Source organism: Erpetoichthys calabaricus, chromosome 11 (assembly GCF_900747795.2).
Source record: "Erpetoichthys calabaricus chromosome 11, fErpCal1.3, whole genome shotgun sequence".
In the NCBI taxonomy this organism is placed as follows: Eukaryota; Metazoa; Chordata; class Cladistia; order Polypteriformes; family Polypteridae; genus Erpetoichthys; species Erpetoichthys calabaricus.
Genome location: NC_041404.2, coordinates 96,894,919 through 96,918,491, shown reverse-complemented (window position 1 = coordinate 96,918,491; position 23,573 = coordinate 96,894,919). Strand labels below are relative to the sequence as shown.

General features: G+C 37.1%; 1 protein-coding gene across 2 annotated transcripts in view; it reads right to left on the bottom strand.

Moving 5' to 3' along the window:
• Window positions 1–9,692: 9,692 nt before the first annotated feature.
• The window catches only part of mxd3 (MAX dimerization protein 3), a 111,514-nt gene continuing 97,633 nt past the window's right edge, over window positions 9,693–23,573 (bottom strand). For both annotated transcript variants that reach the window (XM_051933565.1, XM_051933566.1), the window contains exon 6: window positions 9,693–11,667. In XM_051933565.1, coding sequence (XP_051789525.1) covers window positions 11,549–11,667 — 119 coding nt within the window. In that variant the 3' untranslated portion in view covers window positions 9,693–11,548. The remainder of the gene's footprint in view (window positions 11,668–23,573) is intronic.

Genomic DNA, 23,573 nt, shown 5'->3' with positions numbered 1-23,573 from the left:
GAAGCAATCTGAACCAAAAAAATACACTATATACCTTGACGTATGTGTAATCGATTGAATTACATGCAATGCTGGAAGTGGTTTCTGTTTTCTGCATGACACATTTCAACATGGCACTCCAAGCTCCTGAACATATCGGCAAACATCTCAGCAATTTCACGTTGGAGGTTTTCCTTCAAATCTTCCACAGTGTGAGGCTTGTTCCTTTAGACTTTTCCTTTGAGCATACCCCAAAGGAAAAAAGTCTGGTGGTGTTAGACCAGCAACCGTAATGGCCAAAGCCCCTTTGAAATAACCCTTTTGCTGAAGAAGAACTCAATTTCTGCCATGCTCCTTGCCAATGTGTGACACATTAGTTCATCTTGCTGGAGGCAACCTTCCGATCATCTAGTTGATTCTGACATCGCTTAAACGAGTTGGTGACTCAAAAGGTTCGTACCATGAAGACGTGCTGTACACCACCATCCTAATGAGAAGTCAAGTGACTGAGTGAAGGGATACAGGCAGTATGCACCCAGTCATTGCAAATTGAGGTTAAATGTCGTGACAGCTGTCCGGTGCCTACCTCATTGCTCTGACGCAGGGGCATCCTGGCTTGTTTGAAGCTCCATATACTGAGGAGTGCATTGCACGTTGTTCTAGCAAGAGTTATTACAGAATATTCGGGGCCTCTTTAGAGTGAATAAATCGGACTCTGCAGCTGCATGAATAAAAGGTAAAAGGTAAAAGTACCACTTCCGGTTAGCAGAAATAAATTTTTTCAACTTTTAGGCTATGTTTTGTACCTAATATTTGTATGCAAAATTTGGCTGATCTAAGTGAAAGCATACTTAAGTTATCGTGTTTACATACACACAAACACGCACCCACACACACATTACAATACTTTCCTTATACTTCATATACGAGAAGGTAAAAAGGCAATAAAACAAAGCAAAAATCAGAATAGTGTCATTTTAGTTGTGGTGTGAAAATAGCATTTAAAGACTCAACAACAACATCCGAAAATGTTAAATGCAGGAAAATGTCAAATATGGAAATGTTACAGCTGGGTTATACTACAAATGCTTTTTTGGGGTTTACAAATTTTGTGCTATGGTGCACACACTTATACCTATCTATAGTACCAGATGACCCTGACTGAGTGAATTATAAAAGGGATGAGCAGTGAAACCTAACACAGAAAAATTCTGAAACCTGTAATTATTCGCTGCAATTAAAAAAAAAAAAGTGAAGATCTTAGCAAAAAAATCTTGAACATTTGACTTTTCAATTTAAGCCAGAAGTAAAGAATCTAGAATTAATTATGAACTTGGAACTCAATTTTAAATCATTTACCTTAACTTAATCTCATATCTTCAAACACTGGGTTGCTGAGGGTAACAAGAGAAACATAGATTTACTGATTTTATGCATCAAAAATCTGAAATAGTTTAACAATAGAGATACGTCAAACCAATCTTGTTCTTTTTTAAATGGTAAAAACTAGTTTCAGATTTTAGGGCTATTGTAACTATATATCTTAAGGTAACATTAAGAGATGTTAGAGATTACAAAATAAAGAATTTAGCCTCTTTCAACCACACTCTTAAAAATAGAGGCAGCAGGAAAACCATTTTTGGTACCTAAAAGACCAATCTACATGAAGGTTCCAGAAAGAACAGATTCCTGATTTAAAAAAGGATTCTTGCTGCTCTACAATAATACAGGCTAAGTCCAGGTTTTCTTAATCTGTTAGTGTCCTGCAAGGTAGCCTACCATACAGTAAGGTTTTTTTCTACATATTAGGATCTTTTTTTGAAGTACTGAACCAATGTCATAATCAAAGAACCTTTCCCAGAGTAATAGCTATATGAGGAACCACACAACCCAGTGAAGAACCATAAAATGCCATTAACGAACCATTATTTTTAAGAATGCAATTAAATAGGATAAAAAGTTTAAAAATGCTAAACTTCAAAGCTTTTCTGCGCAACTTGTTATTATGTACTTAATAAGTTACAAAACCTCAGGATGAGGGTATTAAATAAGTAATGAAAGTGAAAACACAGTTGAAGCATTAGAAGGCAAACAAGTAACAAGTTATATTTCTCTTTTAACAATTTAGCTTGTAACAGCCGACCCCTATCCCAGACTGGCAAATACACGACCAAGACCTGTGGCCTGGCTAAACTGAGGAATCTAAAGACAACACCATGCTGTACCCTTTACAAGCAGTCCTTTCCCCCAATCAACGATTAAACATGCAATGCAAGTCAGAGTGTAAAATTAAATGCAGATATATTGAAAAGTATATATATATATATATACACACACACACACTAGGGGGCTTTGTTTGCCCGCCCCTTAAGCCTGCACTATGCTCCCCCCCCATCTCACTGCCTGTTCCTCAATATATTATACAACTTCTTACAGTGTGTTCAAAATCCCAAGTACCCAAAAAAAAAAAAATGCTGGCTGCAATTTTTTGTTTCCATTTCAAGCACACTGCACATAATATGTGATCAACAACAATGTTTATTTATATAGCATGTTTTCATACAAATGCCTTACAAGATAAAGAAAGAAAAAAAGAAAAATATAAAAATTAGGCAATACTAATTAACAAAGAATAAAAGTACGGTCCGATGGCCAGGGAGGACAGAAAAAACAAAAAAACTCCAGAGGGCTGGGGAAAAAAAATCTGCAGGGGTTCCAAGGCCATGAGACCTCCCAGTCCCCACTGGGCATTCTACCTAACATAAATGATCTCAATCAGTCCTCATGGTTTTCAGGCTTCACATGGAAGAATTAGACGATGATGGTCATGTGGACCTCCGGCCTTCAGTCCATCATTGTAGGGACTTAAGGGTTGCAGTATAGCTGGTGACTATCTTAGCAAATCATTAAATGGAAACAAAACAGGAACATTCACCAGACAAGGCACCAGGGAGGACGCACACAGGCTATTTTAGCAACACCTGTTCACCCAGGTTTAATCACGCTGAAGTTTAATAATTTCAATGGAGACGTTTTACCATAAGGAGAGTGATAGTGCAGAGCCATCATCCCTGCCTCACAGCACAAGGTTTAGCATGGAGTTTGCTTGTTCTCCTTCTGGGAATTGATTGGATTGATTGATATCAGTGTCAAGGACTTTACTCACACAAAAACATTGTGCTCAGTTCTTATATTACTATATCCTCTGCAAAAGCAGCAACTCATAATGCATTAAAAACAATACTTGGTTTGTGGTGCTTCAATCTGCTCAATTTCATACTCTACCTTTTGCTTTTTTTTGATTGTGCATGTGTAAGACAAGTCTTGGAAAAGGTGGTCTGGCTCTTTCAAAAATCTAAGGCTTTTATTACAAAAACAATACTGTATAAATCAGTTCAGTTCAGATGTGTTGCAAAGTGTTCAAAGTACAATGAAACTTGTGTGTACTCTCTTCACTACACTCTCACTTGGCATGCATATCACAACAGCTACTGCAAGCAGACAAACAAGCCAGAAACAAACCCTTACCTCAAGAAAATAGGACCAAGAATCTGTGACAAAATAATTATTTCTAATTTCCTTCCATTATCAACAATGCCTCATTGTAACTGCATTTGTCCCAAACTGCCAAACTTCTGCAGCTTTTAGTTTGCTTCATAGGATGGTTCTGCCAATAGTGTGACACGTGTTGAAATAATTCCACAGACCAATTACCTTCATTTTAAATGTTTTAGAAAAATTCAAAGCAAAACAGTTCACACACATAAAAAAATGTTAAAGTTATTGTTTAAGAAAAGTTCTGTTTAAGGCTTACATATCTTGTTACATTTCTCTAAGTTTGGTCATACAGTCAAACTTTAGGCACGTTAAGCATGGTCAGAAAACTGGACGCCATCTCCAGTGTGCAAACATATCTAACAGTCCATGCTAGCAGTAAGACTATTTCTTAACTGGCTTAATTAACACTTTTTTACAGATATAGCTGAGAAAGTTTTTTTCATTTTAACTTACAGGGGGTAAAAGACTATACCATATTCTAGGTAGTGATAAGAAACTGATAATTATTGAAATTAAGCAAATCCTTAAATACATTTAAAAGGCAGATTTATTAAATAAAAACCTTTGCCACTTCACAGTGCATGTGTTTAGTAAGCTTTTTCTTTTACCTTTAGATCCCAGTGCTCTAAAGCTCCCTTGTTGTAAACCGTAAGAACAGACAGGTTATTATTAAAATGAACAAAATCTCAATTAATAAATTAATATATACCACTACTATGACTTCAACTTGGAAAATACCAAACCTATCCTTTAACTGTGTCCTGTTTTGGGGTTCAATTAATCCTGCTGCATGGTTTTCATATAATTCAGCTTGTTTATTTCATATAATTCTTCAATAAATTTTTAAATTAAACATTCTGTTGGCTGAGAACAATATTCCAACTGACTCACACAAATGTTTTATCCATCCATCCATTTTCCAACCCGCTGAATCCAAACACAGGGTCACGGGGGTCTGCTGGAGCCAATCCCAGCCTGTTTTAACAATTTAATTCAAATTACATAATTAGGTTTGTTTACAAATAACATTGTTTTCCCTCTTTCCACTGCAACCTATCCAAGGTACTACACAACCTCCTTTGATAATTAGAAAGTTTAAAGGATACTGTCACTATAATGATAACCACAGCATCAAATCTTCACAGATTTTTCACTATAAGTAATCAATAATTAATACATTTATCGCACTACAGCATAATGCCAAGGGGGGCTGGGTTGCCCTTTGGCTCAAGAAATCCTAAATGTTTATTTTCTTCAGAACTCTTATCTTGTCAGTGGAGTTTTGTTTTCTTCTGCTACCTGGCCACCTGACCATAGTGCAGTATATGTTATCAAATCCATCACTAACCTTTGCAATTAAAACCAGTTCAATTTTTATTTAACTTATGTTCACTTCTGTTAGAGATTCTACAATTTCTACCTATTTATTTTTGTAATTGAAATGTTTTTTCTTCTACTATTTGTAAAGCTCATTTACTAACATGATTATATGTTATTGGCGTAGACATTTTAACTGCAAAACTAAATGGATTTTCCTGGATCTGTGAACTGAACAAATCATGTGCTTTAAAACAGTAAATATTTCCTTATACCATGCTGTTATTATTTAAGATTACCACTTTCAAATTCAATGGATTCTGTTTAATATATATATTTTTAAATTGTAACGAACTTCAAATACAATAGTCCCAGTCCTAAATTTATTTCACTTTGAAGATTTTAAGGATCCAAAACAGATTTTCTGACTTTAACACACCAACATCACATAAGATAGTGAAAAAAAATTGAACATGAAATTGAATAGTGAAGAAATGCCGTTCTGGAGATGAAGATGGACCAGAAGGAGCAGAAACAAGCCAACCCTAGTAGTGATAGCTCAAAGTTCAAATAATAAATGTGTCATTTTTGCTTTATTTTCAATATGCTTGTTTCTCTACTTAAACTTTTTTGGCACGATAACCATGTTGAGTGTCATATATCATCAGGATTTATATTGTATTAATGAGCAATTTCTTTGGTTCACTCTATAGTTTGGATTAAACTATCTTTTAGAATACATTTTAGATGCATCCTTTTGTAATTCTGTAGAACCATCTAGACTTTTCTAAAGTGGTACTAGACACAAGACCTCCATATACAAACATGCTGGAAGTGAAAATGTGAACAAAGACCCTCCAAACTGCTGTCTGTGCTGCTCATTTTACTTTCTTCAGAGACAATTAAAACAGTGTACTTCAAACAAAAAGTCACCTTTTCCTAATAAAAATGAAGTAAACAATGTAAATATTTAATTCTAAATGCAAACTAATTTTAAATTGTTGTAAGCGTGAAACAAATTTTGTATTTTAAATGTTTGACATTTAACAGCAAAGTTAAAGAAAGTTTAAAGTATGCTTTACAGTTTTCTAAACAATCATTTTATGCAAAAACAAAACAACAAAGACGCTCTACATAAATATACAAAAATATTTATTATACACATTGGAAACAAGTATAAAACAATGCTACATGACATCATTATTGCTGGGTGAGTAAATAAACTTTGCAAAACCCTTTTTTCTTTTACACCATTTACTACATGTCTGGAACATTGTTACATAGTTTTTGAGAAATTATGTAAAACAAACAGCATAGCTGAGCCTTTACAAGCATTAAACACACAAATAACAAATCTGGGAAGATACAAAGTATAGAAAGATTAAAAAAATATAATATGTTCATATGCACATATGTATCAAATTTATTTTGTGCATAGAAACTTTTAACAGACCTGCTCTATTCATTGTCCAAAATGTACAATGTTGAAAAGCAAAATAATACATCTGTAAAAGTGGTAAGATCCTGCAGGTCTGATAAAGCCACTTAGAAGTCTTTTATCTCTGTACAATGAACAATAAATATTTTAGCTGACAACAGGAAATCATAATTAAAATGCATGGAAACTGCCATTAATTGCACCTTTCCCAGACTAAATTATGTTTACATTTCCATATATGCTGTGGAATATTAATGATTTTGTAACAATTTAGGACAATATGAGTCAAGTCCATAAATACCTATAGGCATTGATTTTTAAAATAAAGAATATATCCAAAAACTGAAAATTAAAAAGGTCTAAAATTCTTTCATTTACTAACTTAGTTTATTTTAATATTGGACTGTGACAGCAATAGAACTTCAATTCAAGATCTGTAGTACTAGGGTGTTGTACCGTGTTAGCCATTATGAATGTAGAGAAAAGCCAAGCAAAATGACACCTTTTATTGGCTAACTAGAAAGATTACAATATGCAAGCTTTCAAGGCAACTCAGGCCCCTGCCTGAAGAAGGGGCCTGAGTTGCCTTGAAAGCTTGCATATTGTAATCTTTCTAGTTAGCCAATAAAAGGTGTCATTTTGCTTGGCTTTTCTCTAAATTCAAGATCTGAAAGTCCCACAAGATGCTAGTTTTACAGCAAAGAAATGGTCTTATTTTGACTGAAAATCGTACTACTTCTGACTGTTTTTGTTAGACAGTTAAAATACACACTGCTGTTTGTTCATGACTTAAGTCTAAAAACTAGGCCATCTCATTAATCAAGGTGTTGTCTCTGATTAATAAATTGATTGAATAAAACTACACAGTCATTGGGTATTTTACAACATTTGAAAACCCTTGGGATAACTAAGCAAGTAAACAATTATAAATTTACATTTAGTGTGCCAATCCATTAAAATTAAAAAAAAAAAGAAATTCCTTTAATTGCCTAAATTCCTCCATAGCCTCTAGTGCTGCCAGGACTGAATCTAGCTCAACGTGATTTTGTAAATGTAAAAAGGAGGTTTAGTGAAAAGGATGGATTGATGGATTTAGGTAAAATGTGTGTTCTGGCTTAAAGATAGTTAGTATATTCTGTAAATTCTTATATTTAAAGGAAATATTACTTTACTATTGATACAGTTAGGAGAAAGAATAACCTATTAATATTGAAATAAAAAAGTAAAATCACTTTTGATAACTGATGCAACAATACCACTAATTAATCACATAAAACTTAACTCACAGCTTAAGGTTTAGCTTTTACTGTACTGTACTACATGACCTCCTAATAAGAAATTTAATTTTTTTTATTTTTGCTGTCACAGTGTTAATGGAAGGTAAAGAGTGCTAGCCTACTCTTCATCAACAATATATTAATACATAAATAAACGCCATCTAACTCATTGGTTTCATATAATCTACACAATAACTTTTTAAAATTTCAGTTACAGGGAAAATATACCTTACAGAAATTTCATTGAAAAATAAAATATTAAGTATATACCAAAACTAGAATGCAAGCTTAATGTTGACAAAGAATGTTGCTTTAATATATCTACAGATAACTATTAGCTTTTTTATTTAAATTAATATATCTCTAAATGTATTGTTAATATCCAAATGCTTTGCAATGTGAATATAAAAAAAGTACATATTTAGAAATAATATGGCCTACTTTGAATACAGAAATCAGACTAGTATCCTACTCTGTCAGTAGCCACAATTAAACCAATTTAAATTAAATCTGTCAGAATACTACTCTTGATTTAAACATGACTGCAAACATGGAAAATATGTCTGAAAGCATTACAAATGATATACTGAATAAAAATATCATACAAAAAAAATCACATTAATTGAACAATTTAATTGACTAACAACATTCACAAGCCAGCTTAATCCAATTCAAACGTGTGCTTGGAAGAGAAAGGCCAAAGCCTATTCTATCAACACTTGGTGCAAAACAGATCTGTTTTATCAGGATCTGTTCATGTTAATCAATTTGTATTTGAAAAGTTTTATTTTATGTTTCTCCTGATCTCTATATTTTTACCTATACATCACAAAATTTGCAAATTTGTAATTTGCATTTGAGCTGTAAACATGTTACCATGCTCGGAGCCTACAGTCAGAGAAAAGTGCTTTTCAAAAATAAACTTGATTTTTTTTTTTTTTTGCTGACCTAACTCTTCCCATACCTACAAGCAGGTAGCACTGGCCTCTCAAGACTTTATGTAGGACAACTGTACATTTTATCTATGGGGTGGCTTAAAATGTCTGTTTACTGTAAATAGTTAAGTGAGCAGATGATGAACTGATCACCAAAAGACGAAGTTAAAGATAACATTTCTTTTCAGCATTTTATGCAATATTAGTGTATTGTTTTTGTTTTGTATCATTGTACAGTGAAAAAAGGAAAGGAACAGCATGCAAAAGTCAGGGCACCCCAAGATATTTGAAGTCTCAGATAACATTTACCAAGGTCCCTGTCCTTCATTAACTTCTTAGGACTATGGTTTGTTCACAGTCATTGTTAGGAAACTCCAGGTGACACAAACTGTAAAGCTGTATAAATTCTGACTCCTCAGACCTTGTCCCAACAATCAGCAGCCATGTGACCCTTTAAGCAGCTGCCCAGCATTCCGAAAAATAAAATAATTCATGTTCACAATGCAGGAGATGGCTACAAGAATGTAAAGCGCTGTCAGGTAGCTGTCTCCTCAGTTCGTAATGTTAAAAAATGGCAGTTAACAGGAACGGTGGAGGTGAAGTTGAGGTCTCGAAGACCAAAAAAAAACTTTCTGAAAGATCTACTCAATGGATTCCTAGAGAGACTAATAAAACCCCCAGATGACTGCAAAAGGCCTTCAGGAAAATTTAGCAGACTCTGGTAGTGCACTTTTCTAGTGTTAAGCGATACCCGAACAAATAAAACCTTCATTGTAGAGTCAGCAGAAGAAAACCTTTCCTGTGTCATACCCATAAAATCCAATGCCAGAAGTTTGCAAATGAACATCTAAACAAGCCTGATGCATTTTGGAAACAAGTCATGTGGACCAATGAAGTCAAAATAATGTACAAAGGTATGACTGGAGAAAAAGGGGTGCTGAATTCCAGGAAAAGAACCCCTCTCCAACTATTAAGCATGGGGGTGGATTGATCATGCTCTGGGCTTATGTTGTCATTGGCAGAGGTAAGAATGGACTCAAATAAATACCATCAAATTCTGGATGCAAATATCACACCATCTGTGAAAATGTTGAAGTTAAAAAGAAGGTAGGTCCTACAACAAGAAACGCCTCAAAATCTACAAGGAATACTCCAAGAGGTGCAGGTTCACTTTTTTCCCCATGGGCCTCACAGTCCCCCGACCTAAACATCATTGAAAATCTGTGGATAGATCTCAAAATAGCAGTGTGTACAAAATATCTCAATAATCTTGCAGAGTTAGAAGCCTTTTTCAAGGGTGAATGGGTGAAAATACTCCAAGAAAGAACTGAAAGACTTTTAGTTGGCTAAAAAAAGCCACAAGCTACAACACTTGCCAAACGGGGTGTTTTTAAGTATTGCCCATATCAGGTGCCAAACTCTTGCTTCAGGCCTTTCTCATTTTCTTTGAAATTTTGTACCTTTGAATAATGGAAATAAAAATGCAATCTTGCTTAAAGAAAGAGTTAAAGAAATATGTCATCTCTAAATGTATGCCTTTCAGTGCTGCTCACTTAACTATTCACAGTAACAGACATTTTAAGTGGGGTGTCCAAACTTTTGCATGTCACAATTTTCACCTGTAAGCATGCCCAAGCAGACATATTAGTTGAACGGACATTGCCCAGGAAATGTGTATAGTAATATTTTTAGTGACCTGCCATAATGGAACTTTAACATACTGCATATAAAACTCCCTATATTTTGGAAAAATCAAGTAGTTCAGCATAACTTTGGTCATAACAGTGCTTAAACTGTTGTAATTTTACTTTAATTTATAAATGCTAATACTGCTTTAAAAAGTATACTTGGTGAATCTGAAGCTTTCACTTTAAATCAATACTGCTCTTGTTACAATTTAATTTTTCACATCTAGGTTTTGTATTCTCCAAAATGCTTTTTTATGAACCCAACAGTTCTGAGGACAAAATTGAGGATAATAAGAAAACGTTCAATGCCAACAATCTCATTCATCTTGTAAGTAAAATTCTGATAATGTTAAGGACAGTTTCACTAGTTACCTTAGCTTGACAATGTTTTGCTAGTTGATATGTGCCATACTGATCACTTCTCACAGCAGAGGAGATGGCAGTTATGATATCATCACTAACTCAATAATCTAAACACATTTGCTCATATATTTCTGTCCATTAAATGTATTAAATTGTGCTTTGTTCCCCATAAAAGAAGGTCAGAACTGGTCACAAATGGAAGTAACTGATATCATCTGAATGACTTTTACCAAAAAAAAAAAAACAAAACAAAATTGTAGCATTATTGTGGTATGAAATATGATATTGCACAAAAAGGATAGCACACAGATTTGATTTGAATTTAGAAGCTTACATACTATATACTTCCAAAAATGTGCCTCCAGCCTTACAATAGGAAATGTACCTATCATTCAATAAAACTTTTCTATTTGTTTGCTTTTTAAAATGTATTTCTACCTCTGCTAACGCAGTGATTAGAAGTCTCTTGTTTGAAAGACAAAATAATTAATGTATGTTAATTTTTAATGCTATTTTGGGTAACTGTTTAAAAATACTAACAAAAACAAAAAGCATCAAAACGGTTTCTTTAGAAGACAAAATGAAAACATCTTAAGTGAAGCAAAAACACAGATGAGTCAAGATATTAAATGAGAGCACTGTACTTAGTTTTTTGCATAACCACTGAAAAACAAATTCTTCATTTAGGTAAAGTGGTGTACCACTTTGACCATTGCTATTTTGCATCCCTATTTAGCTCCAAATAGTACCTCCAACAACAGTGATAATATTAGTACTAACTGCATCCTCTTCCTTACGTGTACAAATTCATGTTTTATTTATTTATTTTTGATTATTTGTGGAAGTGAAGACCATCTGCTGGCAACTGTGCTTCAGTTATTAAGTGCTTAGGAAGGTTTTGTCCTCCAAATAGTTTTTCTTTAAAACAAAATAAAGAATAAATTGAAGATGTCTTCTTTAAGTTTTTTTTTCATTGAACTAGAGACCACATTATCACAACCAAGGATGACTAGGAGTTGAGTAGCTGTGGTCGCCTTCACTCTGTGAACAATTCACGCTTTCTGAGTCAGCAGAGACAAATACAGTACTCTCCACGTCAACCTCTATGTCCTCTGCAAAACATAATAAAGAGAAAGTAAATAAATAAAGAAAGAAAAAAAGAAACAATAATACACCCAACCCAATCAAAAACATCTAAAAAAAAAAAAAAAAAAACAATTCAGCAAAGACTTCAACAAATACAGATTTCAAGAAATTAATAATTAGCAGCATCACACTAGCAAATAACTATACTAATAAGTGGAAGCTTCACTACATTTCTTACTAAAAATAGTTATCAAAAGTCACCAAACATCAAAATGTTTTAATAAGAAGAACTATGTAGATAATTTCAGATCATTATTTTTTTTACTACAGACATAAGGGAAGCCTAGCTCGGAAACCCAGGAATCAAACCTGAAAAGGATGCCAGACAGTTGAAAGGTTGGCATTGCATCACTGGCTCATGGAGGTGGGGAAAGTGGCAGATTGAATTATCACTGACCACAGTGAGCAGTGTGAAACAGAGCTGATGCTAAGACTGTGCGCAGGCAAAGGACAATACAGATTGCACAGATGTTGTAGAGCAGCAGTGGAGGGAGAGTCTCAAAGCTTAGATCCAGACCTGGAACACTGAATGCAGCATCCCTTCAATGAAGGAAGACAGCCAAGAGACCAGTACACCTGAAGCTGCAAACAAGGAAGATTGCCTGCACAGATAAGATGGACAAATCACTGCACATAAATGCAGCACATAATATCCCTACTACACTGTATGCTAGTGTAGTACATAACATCCTTGCTGTGTACTCGGACAGTGCAGTGTATGGTTCCTTTGGCCCTTGGCTGTAAATGTGAAGGGCTTTAACTCAGGTCAGTCATAAATCTTCTCTTGACTGTATTTAAAATTTAATAACAGTGTAAACAGTTTAGAAATTAGTTTTGCCATAGAAGGATACTAGTCAACTTTCAAAGCTAATGTTTTCTTTATGTGCAATTCTTGTTCCTATTCAAATTATTTGGATCATCTAAGAAAAGAATGTAGATTTTTTAATCAATATTCATAAAGGGTGTTTGGGCCTTTCAAATAAAGCCCTTGGGAGTACTTTTAAATGAACAATATGCATCAAAATAAATCAATTAGATGTTGCCATTAGTGCTGACTTGTCAATCATCATCCGAACAAATTAAAAATCATAGGCTATTTCATTAATAATAATTAATTTTGACCACATTCAACAGGCAATCATTGATAATACTTATTGTTCCGAGTTTACAGATTCATCATTAAAAAAAACTCAAGATGCTTGGTCCTCAATGCATGGTAAAGTGAAGTTTTTGAATACTTGTTGAAAGGCATAATATGCTACTTGTGAGTTTCTTTTTTTATTTTTGGTTACAGGTAACATTTGTGCTATTTGGAGAAATGACAAAATATGTAGTATTTCATCTACCTTAATAAAAGAAGAATGGTTCTGGTTGCTATGTCTCTGTCATTCCAAAATAATCAATTTAATTTTGACTTTGAGTTTCACTTGAGTTGAAATCAGCCTTAAGTGCCAACTGTAATTCATAGTTATTAATAAGATTTTGTAACAAAAGTACCTATTGAAGAGTATTCTTGAGAGAAAGCAGGTTATTGTGGCGCTTTGCCAATAAGTCAGTGTCGATGAGGTATTGAATTATTGTAATGTGCAAATAATTGGGCTGTAAGGTTTTTTCTAGTACAATGTTCTCCACACTTGCACAGCCATGCCTGCATAGTTCCTTTCTTATTTTATCAATTTTTTTATGCATTTTTTTACTTTCATGGTCAGATGTCTGAAGTTTGCACAAGCCACCACCACCACTGCTTATACAGGCAGCATATTATAGTACAAGCCACTTATGAATATGAAATCCATGGAAACCTAATAAATAAAATAATTTGGGCAAACCCCGGATGAGATGCCAGTTCATCCAAAGACACCCTGACACAAATAGCACAAATCGGTAAAAGAAGGATTTAAGACTCTAGGAACAATTGGCTTGCTGTGCTTATAACACAAAGAAAAATTCATGAGTCTGCAGCACCATCTAGTGAAACCTCATTTTTTGTGCAAGCACCAACAGGATGCCTGCAGTACATATTGGAAAGAAAACTGACAACCTTTAGTGCCCACCTAAATGCAATTCCACCGCTCTTTTTTTTTTCTTTTTTTTTTTGACAGTTTAAAATTCCAGCCCTACATAATAAAGTCTTTGTCAGTAGTGGGCTCGCTGCCAGCCTAGCTTTACTGTTTCCAGTCAGCTTTCGGACTTGTAGACAGAACAGATCATAAACACAAGTTAAAGACAGCATACCACACTCCATTAGAGGTCTTTATAGCTGTGAATACTTGGTTGTAAACTGTGGATGACTGAGCTTCTCACCCTATCTTTAAGGGAAAGCCCAGACACCCTGCGGAGGAAACGCATTTCAGCCGCTTGTATTCGCGATCTCGTTCTTTGGGTCACTACCCATAGCTCATGACCATAGATGAGGGTAGGAACATAGATCGACTGGTAAATTGAGAGCTTCGCCTTGCGGCTCAGCTCCTTTTTCACCACGACAGACCGATGCAGAGCCCGCATTACTACGGATGCCGCACCGATCCGCCTGTCGATCTCACGCTCCATTCTTCCCTCACTCGTGAACAAGACCCCGAGATACTTGAACTCCTCCACTTGGGGCAGGATCTCGCTACCAACCCCGAGAGGGCACTCCACCCTTTTCCGGCTGAGGACCATGGTCTCGGATTTGGAGGTGCTGATTCTCATCCCAGCCGCTTCACACTCGGCTGCGAACCAATCCAGAGAGAGCTGAAGATCACGGCCTGATGAAGCAAACAGGACAACATCATCTGCAAAAAGCAGTGACCCAATCCTGAGCCCACCAAACCGGACCCCCTCAACGCCCTGGCTGCGCCTAGAAATTCTGTCCATAAAAGTTATGAACAGAATCGGTGACAAAGGGCAGCCCTGGCGTAGTCCAACTCTCACTGGAAACGGGTTCGACTTACTGCCGGCAATGCGGACCAAGCTCTGGCACCGATCGTACAGGGACCGAACAGCCCTTATCAGGGGGGCCGGTACCCCATACTCTCGGAGTACCCCCCACAGGATTCCCCGAGGGACACGGTCGAATGCCTTTTCCAAGTCCACAAAACACATGTAGACAGGTTGGGCAAACTCCCATGCACCCTCCAGGACCCTGCTAAGGGTATAGAGCTGGTCCACTGTTCCGCGACCAGGACGAAAACCACACTGTTCCTCCTGAATCCGAGGCTCGACTATCCGACGGACCCTCCTCTCCAGGACCCCTGAATAGACTTTTCCAGGGAGGCTGAGGAGTGTGATCCCTCTGTAGTTGGAACACACCCTCCGATCCCCCTTCTTAAAGAGGGGGACCACCACCCCGGTCTGCCAATCCAGAGGCACTGTCCCTGATGTCCATGCGATGTTGCAGAGGCGTGTCAGCCAAGACAGTCCTACAACATCCAGATTTGGTTTTAATAATTTGGTTTTAACTTTTAATGAAAGTTCATTGAACTTCAGTTATTACCCCTAGCCAGTAAAACATGATTATTAAAATCATATTTGAAAAACAGTTGAATAGTTTAGACAAAGTGGTTCTTAACTTTTTTTCCCCTTTTAGTATGTTACCAGGTCAGGGGTGTGGAAATCTAATTTTTTTCTACTTGTCCACAGACAAGTAAACTTAGAAAATCCACTTGTCCGCCAGTTAAATTCACTTGCCTATAAACAAATAACAAAAGTGAAAAATATTTTTTTTTCTGATCTCTTTTAATGATACCAAAACTGCCTTCCATTTTAAAACTGAAAAAAGTTCTTTCAGGGAGTAGTATTTTGATACCTTGCTCTAGAACATTATATAAAAGATTCCCTTATCATTTTAACTCACTAATAAATAATGCCTTCATTATAGCTACACTTGTTCTGTTTCACATATTACAGTTACATAACAGAACACTGTTCTGATTAATTTTCTGCCATGTTCTTCAGCTTTTGTCTTGCAACATCTTCTCCCCCAAGAATCTTTACAATCTCAGGCAGCATGGGCTGAATGCTGTTCATTTCTGCTTGAGCTGAACTGCATGGTTCCTGGACTGATGGTCCTGCAGAAGTGGATGCTGATGACTTTTCAGGTTTTTTATGAGTGATGTGCCTGTTGCCAGATGACAGCCAGAATTCCACAGCTGGTAGTGGGTCAAACTCTTTTAAAGGTTTGCCATCAACAACAATGCGCATCTGGTTTTGAAGGTTTTCCTGAGTCAGGCGGGTTCTTAAAGAACTCTTTACTAAATTCATATTGGAGAAAAATCTCTCACAAGAAGAAATAATAATCGCGTCTAAGTGAAGATTTTTACAGATATTTCATAACATTTGGAAACCGTTAGAATGTTTTCTTCCATATTTTTAATAAACTGACAGCGCAAAACCAACTTGTTTTATATGAAAAATTCTCTAATCAAAAACAATCTATAGACCGCTCATCAAAATTGATGTTGTCACACAATAAATTTCTTAACTCCACAATATATCTATCTATATATTACAGCCTATGCGAAATCGCAAATTTCAAGAGAGACTAACTGCCTAACAAGCTTTGTTAGGTGGTGAAAACATTTGCATTGTAAGTAAAATGACTGCATTTTTATGTAGAAACAATGAATTTTATCAATCTTCTTACATATATAATACGCTACCGTGGTTATTCGTTTGTCTGTCCAGGATTTTAAATCACCTGTAGCTCGCAAACTGTTTCACCTATTGACTTGAAATTTGGTACACATATACTACGTGAAGTCTACTATCCGCTTTTGGGGTGATGATTTGTATTACTTTTTATTTTATTTTATTGTTGAATCAACTCTCGGCATCGCATGCGTATGGGTGCCGTACCCATTCCCCACCACCTTCGCTAATCATTCTTGAGGCATATTGAAGACTTAAGTGCCAGCTTAAGTGAAAAATGAAAGAAAATGTACTAAGTAATTGTAACACAAAAACTAACAATCAGTTTTAACGCGAAAAGATGCCAACGAAAGAAGAGAAGCAGCGGGCCGCTAGGGTGGAGAAAAGAGCAGCTGCTCTGGAAGCAGCAAGCGCATCAACTTTTGAGCAAACGAATGCTAAACAGAGACGGAGAAAGAGTATGAAAACTAGGAATGCTCATGTCAAGTGTATTCACTGCACGTTATCGTGCAGTACGCCGTTACTGGTAATATATAAAAGTTATTGATTATAATGAAAAATCATCAGATTACATTGTAATGTCGGCATGAAAAAAAAAATGATCGCATCTCCAAGCATGTAAATAGTAGGGTAAAAAACTTATGTAAGACCGTAAGAGTACTTCCCCTTTGAAAAAACAGCCGTCATTTTGTAAACAATATTGAAGACCAATTTGAGACATGAAGAACATGCTTAAGTAGACTGTTTCCGCACGACCTGGCAGGATCTAATCAATAACATTTTAGAAAAAGCTTTTAATTGACTGAGGAACCTTATTTTTACTAGCTTTAAGTTTTACTCTGCTGGCCATGCTGTCTTTCTCAGGGGATGGGTTTGATTTGTTTTCGATCCTATTTTTGTAAAAATTGATCTATTTGTATGGAATGTTGTGTGATTTCAATAAAAAAAAAAAAAAGAAAAATAACTCAAAGTAGGGTACATTACATACATTAGATTACAACACCAATTTTTAAAAGGCTCAGATTCCACAGGAAAAAAAAACAAAAAACATACAATTAATGTATGCAAACCAAACCAACATTGTTTCAAGTCTTTCAACATGGGATGCAATAGTACATAACAAAAATATTTCTCTTACTGGTATTGAATTTTTTAAGATAGATAGCTCAGTGGTGTAAAGGTATACATTTCAAAAACCATTGGGGAGCACCTGCCACTGGATAGGTCTATGACTCTTTTGGAAATGTAAGTGGCAGATATCTTTTGCAGAACAGAAGCATCTCTGCATGTTCAGCTGCAAGCTTGCTTCTGGTTTCATTAAGAATATGCGACAGTACACATATGGACAGTGGTTCCAAAGGGTGTCATAGCCAGGGGTGGTGGTGGGGACAAGCTCCAATGGCGTGTGTCTCATATGGCCTATGACTAGGGGTGGGCGGTATGACCAAAATTCTATATCACGGTATTTTTCTAAATTATTCCGGTTTCACGGTATTCAATGGTATTTTTTTCCCCATGCATGAGTGGATGTTAACCACATTTTCCACTGCAATTACTGGCTAAGAATAACCTATTCCACTGTCAAGAGTATTGTACACTGTACAAAAAAACATTTTAATGTGCACACAATTATTAATACAGTTTTGCATTGCCTCATAAAGTGATAGTTTTCAAGGGGGTGGCACTAATGGAGAAGGTATCACATTGCATGACAGATGCAGTCAAAATATAGAACCTTTTTATTGAACAAATTTTGCAAAAACAAACTTTTGACAACATATTTTCAACCATACAAAGAGGCATTTAGACTTACTAAAATATCCAGAAGTGCTGGTCAAAAATTGTATTGCACCGAATATGTCTTAGAAAAGGAATAAATAGTAAATATGTTTTGTAAACCAACTACACTTTCTGTTAATGTTAACAATCTCTGTCCACTGACACGTTAAAGTGACTTTTTAAACAACTTTATCATCATTAAACTGCATAATATTTAAACTAATAAATAATAACAATAAAATAAATAATAGTATTATTACTGATAGTTGCACTATTACTTCAAGACTTCAAGCCCAGGTGCATTACACAGTATTCACCAAATTAAAATAAAATGAAACAAGTGCAACTTGGTGATGACATCTTTACCAACTGAACCATCATTTAGGCAAACTGCATTAATATGGACCTTGCTTCAAGCTAAGCTATACTGGGAAGAAAAAAAACAAACAATATGTTGAGAACAAAGTCAACATTTCCACTTTATTCTCGCCGTTTATGTTGAGATTAAAGTCAACATTTCCACTTTATTCTCATAGTTTACTTCATAATTAAAGTAGAATGTCGTAAACTAAACTTCTTCCTAAAATCAATGTTTAATCAATTACTTAATTTACCCCGTCATAAATTAATGCAGCACATTAAATGCTTTGTGTTACGTTCCCCGACCCAGTGGTTAATCACTACGCTTCTTAAACTGACTTCCTCCGCACTAAGAGAAGACAGTGATCACCATACAGAATCCATTCACTTCATGATATTCCTGCTTTCTGAAAATTTAGAATGCTAAGATAAATACTTGATATCATTTTCATGATGAAATTCATTAAAGCAGGTATTACACATGCACGGTAGTGAGGCAGTAGTGCTGCTCCCTCGCAGTAAGGGGTCCCCAGGTGTATGTTCAGTGTAGAGAACTTTATGGCAGGTGTGACGAGGCTCCAGAAAACTGGATGTATGAATAGCTATCGCACAGGTTTAACTTAAATATTGTGTAAATGTTGGGCTTGTGATCTGCTGGTTGGAGACACGAACACAGAATTCAATGCATGTTCTTCTGAGCGGGCTATCTTTATTGCATGCATGCTGTCTCTATCTGACGTAGGCTACCAAAACCCCAGTTCCTATCCTTCCTTTTTCTTTCACCACATAACCAATCACCACACAATAAACGTCTTTGTGAAATTAAAACTAGTTATAAACTTAGCCCACGGAGTGTTCAGAACTTTAAAAATATCTTCGTTATACATGTTTAATTATGCCATCCATTCAGAGTTGCGCCCATCTCTGAACGAGTCGCCAGCACATCGAAGGATGAATACAAGCAAAACATACACTAGCAGGGTCAATATAGCACAACAAAACCCCACATCCTACATGACTTTGAAAGGAAACTGAAGCGCCGAGTAAACCCACCAGAAAAACATGCAAATGCAAGGCAGGCACGCCGCCGTGCCCCCATATGATTAATGCATGCTTTAATGCATTTCACCATGAAAATTATATTAAGTATTTATTTTAGCATTCTAAATGTTCAGAGAGAAGGAAGATCATGAAGTGAATGTATTCTTGACTACAGATCGCTGCCGGCGCCTCCTCTTAGTGCAAGAAGAAGTCAGTTTAAGAATCACTTAACACAAAGCATTTAATGTGCTATATAACTTATGACGGGGTTTGAGAAAATCTAGTAAATTAAATATTCATTTTACGATGAAGTTTAGTTTACGATGTTCTACTTTAATGACAAATTACGAGAATAAAGTCAACATGTCGACTTTAATCTTGACATAAACGGCGAGAATAAAGTCAACATGTCGTCACACTATTACACAGTACCCAGGTACATTACACTGTATTGAAAACAAATAAAACAAGTACAACTTGGCTTGCAGTATTATCCAGTAGTATAGAAACAGTATTTACACATCTGACCTTTTAAAACTAAAGTATCTCCAGGCTCTCTGTCCATTTTCACCGCACAGCATTCCTATGCTACCGCCCACTATTTGGTGGTGTAGCAGTGAAAAAGAGCCCTAGTGCAACAAATCTGTGTTTAGCGGTGTAGCAGTGAAAAAGGTCCCAACTTGAACAGTTTCCCACTGCGCCACATTCCAAACGTCGTTTAGGCAATTTAAACCGGTGTTGCGGTATAAGAAAAATCCATATCATAAAAAAAATAAAAAACGGTTTTCGGTATCAACCGGTATACCACCCAGCACTACCTCTGACAACTAAGTCCAGCTCCTGGCCTTCATGTGTGGCTTAGTTTCTAAGCCTGGTGGAACTGTTTTTACTAACAGGAGAAGGGGTGATGGCATATTACTGGTGCCATAACCAGTTTCTTCAGGCAGATGGGTCTCATCAGTCCAGGAGGACCTCTCATCTAAAAGAAGGAAAACTGATTTCAAACCTCTGCTGCCTTGAGGCTCTACACAGGCATGGGAAAAGCTTTGGGAGGTAACCATGAGGAAAAATATGGAGTTGGAGCCCCAAAGGCAGTTGGATGTGAATATTGAATCTTCTTCCAGAAACTCCTACAGCCAAGCTGGCTCCAAATGTAATGTTTTCCATTCCTTTGGATCTAGTCAGCACAGTTGAAAGAGGGGCCCCATTGTCTGGGCAGCACAAGGCCCACATATACTGTTGCCCAGGCCTGTACCCTGGATAGATCGCTGGAAGACAGCAGTTACAGGTTATAAGTCCCTGCTCAACAGGTGTAGAGCTGGACGCCACGGGTGATCTTCAACGGTGGGAGGGGTTTTCGTGTCCCATTGATCAATTATCGCCTGCCTCAATCCGGGCACCCTCCAGCCAGTAAGATGTTGACCCACCACAGCCTGCCTGCTTCAGTGGGTGCTTGGAGCTCAGAGTTTTGCTCAACAAGCAGGTTGTTAACCATGCACCAGGAAGATATCACTGGAAAAGCCTTGACCCCAGTTTTTCGTATCTCAAGCTAGGACGTGCGAACAATGCGCACTGGACTGTCCGATAACCTGAAAGAATTTGAGGATACTCGAAAGACCGCAGTAATTGATCATGAGCTGCACAGACTGCATGTTAACATAGCAGAATTACAGGAAACAAGTCTACCAGACAGTGGATCCCTGGAACAGTATACCTTCTTGTGGCAGGGGAAAGGTGTTGAGGGAACCAGGGAACAAGGAGTTGGTTTTGATGTCATGAACCCCTGCGCCACATGATTGAACCTATAATGGGTGGCACAGAAAGTTCTCATCCTACGCCTCTTCACATCAGCAGGTATTGTAAACCTTGTGCACATCTATGCACCAGCCCTAAAAGCCACTTCAGTAGTCAAAAACCTGTTCTATGAACACCTAGACAGCATTGTTAACAGAATCCCAATGTCAGAGCATATTTACCTCTTGGGAGATTTTAACCCTAGGGTGTGTGCAGATCGAGAATCCTGGCCAAGTGTGTTAGGTCATCTCTGCATAGGAAGATGAATGAGAATGGCCAGAGGTTACTTGAGCTCTGCTGTCATCACAGTCTGTGTGTCTTAAATACTTTTTTACAGAACAAGTCATATAATAAAGCTTCCTGGAGACATCCAAGGTCAAAGCACTGGCACTAGCTGGACTGGGTCATCACCAGACATGACTTCCTAAACAGCATATGTAATACCAGAGCTTACCACAATGAAGACTGTGATACTGACCACTCCCTGATTATCTCAAAGGTAAAGCTCAAACCAAAGAAATTCCATCTTTCCAAGAAGAAATGTCAACCAAAAATTAACATCAGCAAGACCACTTACACAGGCAAAAACAAGGAGCTCATAGAGAGGCTTGAAAAGTCTCTGGCTAGCAACCAACAGCAGTGTGCAGAAGCAAGATGGAATTCCCTCAGAAACACCATCTACAGTGTTGCCATCATGACTTATGGCAAGAAAGAGTGCCATAATGTAGATTGGTTTGAGGCTGGCATATTAGTGTCAGAGCCAGTCATTTACGCTAAGCGAAATGCGCTTATCACTTACAAGTGCGAACCAAGCTAGCAAAATCTACGGAACATGAAAGATGCTTGTCGGAAGGTCCAACAAATTGTTCGTTGCTGCACAAATGACTATTGGCTTCAACTGCCAGGCAATATTCAGCTGGCATCAGACACTGGCAACATAAGGAGCATGTATGAAGGCATTAAACAAGCAATAGGTAAGCAAATGAAGAAGTATGCATCTCTGAAGTCTAAGACTGGAGATGTAATAACAGACAAAAACAAACAAATGGGTTGAACACTATCTAGACCTGTACTCCACAGAAAACTCTGTCACTCAAGTAGTGTTAGACGTCATTGAAGACCTGCCTGTCCTAGAAGACCTAGACACAGAACCAACTGTAGCTGAAGTTTGCGAAGCAATCGATGCCCTAATATGTGGAAAGGCACCGGGAGAGGACGGCATACCACCAGAGATCATTAAATGTGGAAAGCCAGCCTTATTAAAGCCACTTTATAAGCTCCTATGCCTCTGCTGGAAGGAAGACAAGGTACCATACCTTATTGTATAAAAATAAGGGTGATCACAGTGACTGTAACAGTTACCCTGGTATCTTTCTGCTGAATATTGTAGGCAAGGTCTTTGCCTATGTGGTTCTAACTCGATTGCAAGTCCTAGCCGATCACATTTATCCAGAATCACTGTGCAGCTTTAGGGCTGAAAGATCCACAGTTGACATGTTCTTCTTTATACGTCAGCTCCAAGAGAAATGCGAAAAACAAGGCAAACCACTATACATCACATTTCTCAATCTGACCAAGGCTTTTGGTGTGTCCTTGCACCGACTCTTTTTAGCATTTTCTTCTCCATGATATTGAATTTTGCATTCAAGGGCTCTGTTGAAATCATCAATCTTTATACCAGGAGTGACGGGAAGCTGTTCAACTTCGCTCGCCTAAGGGCAAAGACCAATATTCGCACAATCCTCATTAAAGAATTGCTGTTTACTGATGATGTGGCCCTGACTTCACATACTGAAGCAGCACTCCAGCAGCTGATCAACCATTTTGTATATGCCTGCAGGGAGTTTGGGCTGGCAATTAGCATTAAGACCACCAATGTCATGGGCCAGGATGTACCTGCTCCACCTTTGATTAGCATTGACAGCACAGTGCTTGAAGTCATAGACCACTTTACTTACCTGGGTTCCATCAGCAGCAGCAACCTATAACTTGTTAGTGAAATTGACAGGCGGATTGCCAGAGCTGCTGGTGTGATGGCCAAACTGAGGGAGAGAGTATGGACCAACAATCAGCTGACCCTGAACACCAAACTGAAGGTATACCAGGCATGTGTCCTCAGCATCTAGCTGTATGGCACTGGACTCCTGGACTACTTATGTCAGCCAGGAAAATCGTATAGAGAGCTTCCACCTTCGCTGCCTATGACACATCCTTGGCATCACATGACAAGACAAAATTACCAACACCACAGTACTGGAGCAAGCAGACT